At 29.3% G+C, this 3,941-nt stretch overlaps 1 protein-coding gene across 1 annotated transcript in view; it reads left to right on the top strand.

Annotated features, from left to right (window-relative positions):
• The window catches only part of LOC104719435 (probable protein phosphatase 2C 54), a 2,420-nt gene continuing 2,196 nt past the window's right edge, over positions 3,718-3,941 (top strand). Inside the window, exon 1 of the mRNA XM_010437375.2 lies at positions 3,718-3,941. Coding sequence (XP_010435677.1) covers positions 3,835-3,941 — 107 coding nt within the window. The 5' untranslated portion in view covers positions 3,718-3,834.

Below are 3,941 nucleotides of genomic sequence, written 5' to 3'. Positions count from 1 at the left end.
CTAGGCGCCGTCTAGGCGCTAGGCGCTCAGTAGACGCCTAGATGACTGCCTAAACCGCTTAAAATTACATTAATTTAATTTTAATATTTATTTTTGATTTTTAACTATATAGATTTAAATTATTAAGTTTTATATTTGTATACGTAATTATAAATGTTTATATGTTGTTAATATAACTTAAATAAATGTATTTTTGTTAATTTTGTTTATAATTTATAATTTTTTTTTTTTTTCTAACATATATTTGTACATAATTTTATATATATAATGTTTTATGTTGTAAACGCCTAAACCACCTAAAAACCGTCTAGGCCCCGTTTAGGCGTTCTAGGCGCTAGGCGCTGGGTCACCGCCCATATACCGTCTAGCGCTTTCTTGAACACTGATATCTCGTAATCGGTAGAGAAGATAGTATGAATTGGGTTATTTAGACATGTCATTAATGGATTTGAGTGTATTTGGAAATTTTTTTTTTTGACTGGTAAGTAAATGTCGTCACTAATGGATTAATGTAAATAATTGTGTCAATAAGTTATTAAGGATCCAATATGGTGTGTTTGGTTGTTTTAAAGATGAACGGAATAGAGCTTTCTTGTCTCTGACTGCCGACGTGATGATGTTAGCTTATGCTGATCATGGTGTTTGATATGTATCGTTTTTTCTTGTGTGAATATAAAATTTGTTAACCAAAAAAACGTTTGTAAAATAAATACAACATTGAGAGTTTAAAGTATTGAAATGAGCTGATTTTAAATCTGGAAGTTACAACAAAAGAAGTACGTAGTCTAGGCTTCGGATGTGAAACCAATAGCAAAGACCATCAGCATAAGCGTCCGTGCCCGACATTTGAATGGTGCTGAAGCGATTGCAGATGTTGTTTGTCGATAAGTTTGATATGTATCATTGATGCATCGATCTCTCTATCTCTATCCATCCTGTTTTCATTGAAAGCAACGAAAGGATATTTAATGCTTGAGCCATATGGCATATTGATAAGAATGCTTCAAGGGTGGTTTTAAAACCCTCATTTCTTCAACGAAAGATCCACGATTCCAGAATGGTGTAAATCACGTTGTGCTGGATTGAGTACAAACATATATCCTTCGCCAATATAACGAAGCGGCGTATAAGTATAGCTAGAAGCGGTGCTCAAGAAAGAATACACTATTTAATTCTTCTTGTTTATTCATTCCCATTTAGTTAACTGAATCTGTTCATCCTGACAATGTCTTATCTTTCGATCAATAAATTAAAAAGCACCTTTTCTTAATAAAGAACAAGAAAAAAAGACTTGCGGTAAGAAAACCCCTTTGGAGAGGAAATGTGACGTGGCTTTGTCATAATGAACAATGAACGGCTTAAGTGACCGTTACTATACAACGTCATGTGATCGAAACTTTGGTGTTACGATGAACCGGACCGGGTCAGTCTAATGAACCAACTCTATAGAGACACGTGAATTCTATTCAACTTTTTCGATTGCTGAAATTTATGAATTCAATTCTGTGAAAACTCCAGTATTAGACTTTTGGTCCTTGATCAAAAAAAAAAAAAAAAAAGACTTTTGGTAAATTGAACTCCAATATATTATTAGAACTTTTGTTTAGTTTACGGCTTTACCGTTCTAATGATTGGATAATTCGAACGATACCATGTCTAATCAGAAAATCGGTCCGGTACCTTTTTTTTTTTTTTTTTTTTTGTCTATCCTTACTTGATAGGTTTACACGAAGGACAACAACAATTCTGTTTTCATTACCAAAAAAACAACAATTCTGTTTTTCTTCTAAAAAGTTTTGGTTGGAAATTTTTACTTTTTTTTTTTTAACTCGGTGGAAATTTTTCTTTTTTTCCTTTTTAACAAAAAGAAAATGTAATACATGCATAGTTTTAGAAAATATACTTTTAAATTCATTTTAAGAGCTTTCTCCTGAAATTTTGAATTAATTTTTGGAGCTCTTTCCTGATATTAAATTTATTTTTTTTGTAATTTTGGTGCGTAGCTGTTTAAAAAAAATAAAAAAATTAGTGCTTATATAATAGTCGCATAAAGTTAACCAACGAATATCATGGAAACCCATTTTGGATTTTTTGGTGGATCATTATCCTGCTCAAATATATTCCAATTAATTAACAGTCCTTAAAAAGAGAAATTTTTAAATCTTGTACCAATCCGTTTCATAAAACTAAGCATTGTTGTCGCCGTTTCTTTCTTTGCATTTTTTCTTTCATTTTGAGATTTTTGAAACATATGCAAGTTGACGAACAAATATGCATGCAAGTTATGAAACAGACGTGTGTCGTTTCACTCGTAATATGTGTCTGTTAGTGGACGGACCTCCATTCGCAGGCATATGATGTTCTTTTTTGTTTCTTTCTATAAACCTTATATTATTATAAATGCTTTACTCATTTGAACTATTCGACGTATACTGGTGAATCAATGGAAAAGAGAGAGATATTTTCTCAATCAAGTTTGGATATTTTGTAGACTTTTAGATCATTTGTTTACAAGAATAAGAAAAGAATAAAATTTTTTTGATGGATTCTTACAAAAATTATTTTGTAATATTCATATAGATATATATTAGATTGATATTCGTGCTGTAACATGGATTGATTTTACAAAACAATTTTAAATATTTTTATATATTAAAATAACTTTTTAATATATTTTATTAGTTTTTTAAACATTTTCCTCATTTAATTTTAATAATTTATATTTAAAATGTCATCCTTTATAAAGATCATAACTCATTTTATTACATAACTCATTATATTTAAATTATCGTCAATATATTAAATATATTTATCTTAAAAAATATATTAGAATATTTTTGATAATTTTTTGATATGTTAAATATTTATCATATTCTTTTAGAAAATTAAGTTAAACTTGAATTTTAGAATTTCTTAATAAACTGTTTTTTCTTAATCAAAATTAAAAATCAAATTTTCCACCATTTTTAAATATAGATTCAAAGTTCGCTTCTTCATAAATGGATTTTTGTTAGAAAATGATACTTATGGTTTGTTTATAAAAAATGAATTTTATTAATGGTCTGTTAAATAATTTTTTTAGAAAGAATTTTTCATTTGACCCATAACTCAAAATATCATGAATGAGTTAGAAATAATTAATAATTTAAATATTCTTAATGATTGATTTTATTTTGTTTTTGTTTTGTTATGTAATTTATAAAAGTATTTGATTTTCTTGTAATTAACTACTTTTAGTAAGAATATTTCTTAATAGTACTTCCGAATTATTTATTAGGAGAATTATTTAACTACTTAAGCATGGTGAAAAGAAAAGAAAAAAAAAAAAAAAGCGTTCTGGTTGTCTTGGAATATAATAATAAACCTAGTATTCTGAAAATTATAACAAAAATATATAATAGTCGACGAGAGATTTATTAGCCTGACTAGGCCAAGTCTTCAATGTTCTCACCGACCCTTTGATGGAGTCGATCTCCCATGTTTGGGTTAACGAAGTGTATAGACCACTTGACTAGTAGACAAAAAAGAAAAAAAAAAACAAAGATATTTAAATAGCCACATAATCACAAACAATGCGGTCTACCAAGGTGTCTAGATTACGGTTTCTATTTTTAAGTACTTTTCTTGTTCCATGAAAAAACGTATCCGAAGTGGCTATCTCTAGACCGTCATTAATTACATTTTTTTTCATTATAACAATATAACAAAAGAAGAAAAGACACGGCAAGATATGTGAGTATATATACATAAGCATGTGTTAGGTATATAAATCACTTTTTGCCCACCTCAACGGGTGTGTTAGTCTGCGAAAGGCTTTAGAGAAGTCAAAATATCATGAAATCGGACATCACTCCACCAATACTCACCGAAGATGGCGACTGCAGCGAGAATAAGAGAGTAAGAGTTGCTGATCCGGGATGTACCGTTGGCGGCGAGGACAG

The sequence above is a fragment of the Camelina sativa genome, chromosome 2, assembly GCF_000633955.1.
Source record: "Camelina sativa cultivar DH55 chromosome 2, Cs, whole genome shotgun sequence".
Lineage (NCBI taxonomy): Eukaryota > Viridiplantae > Streptophyta > Magnoliopsida > Brassicales > Brassicaceae > Camelina > Camelina sativa.
The sequence above is the reverse complement of the archived record's forward strand: the minus strand, read 5'-3'. Positions and strand labels throughout refer to the sequence as shown.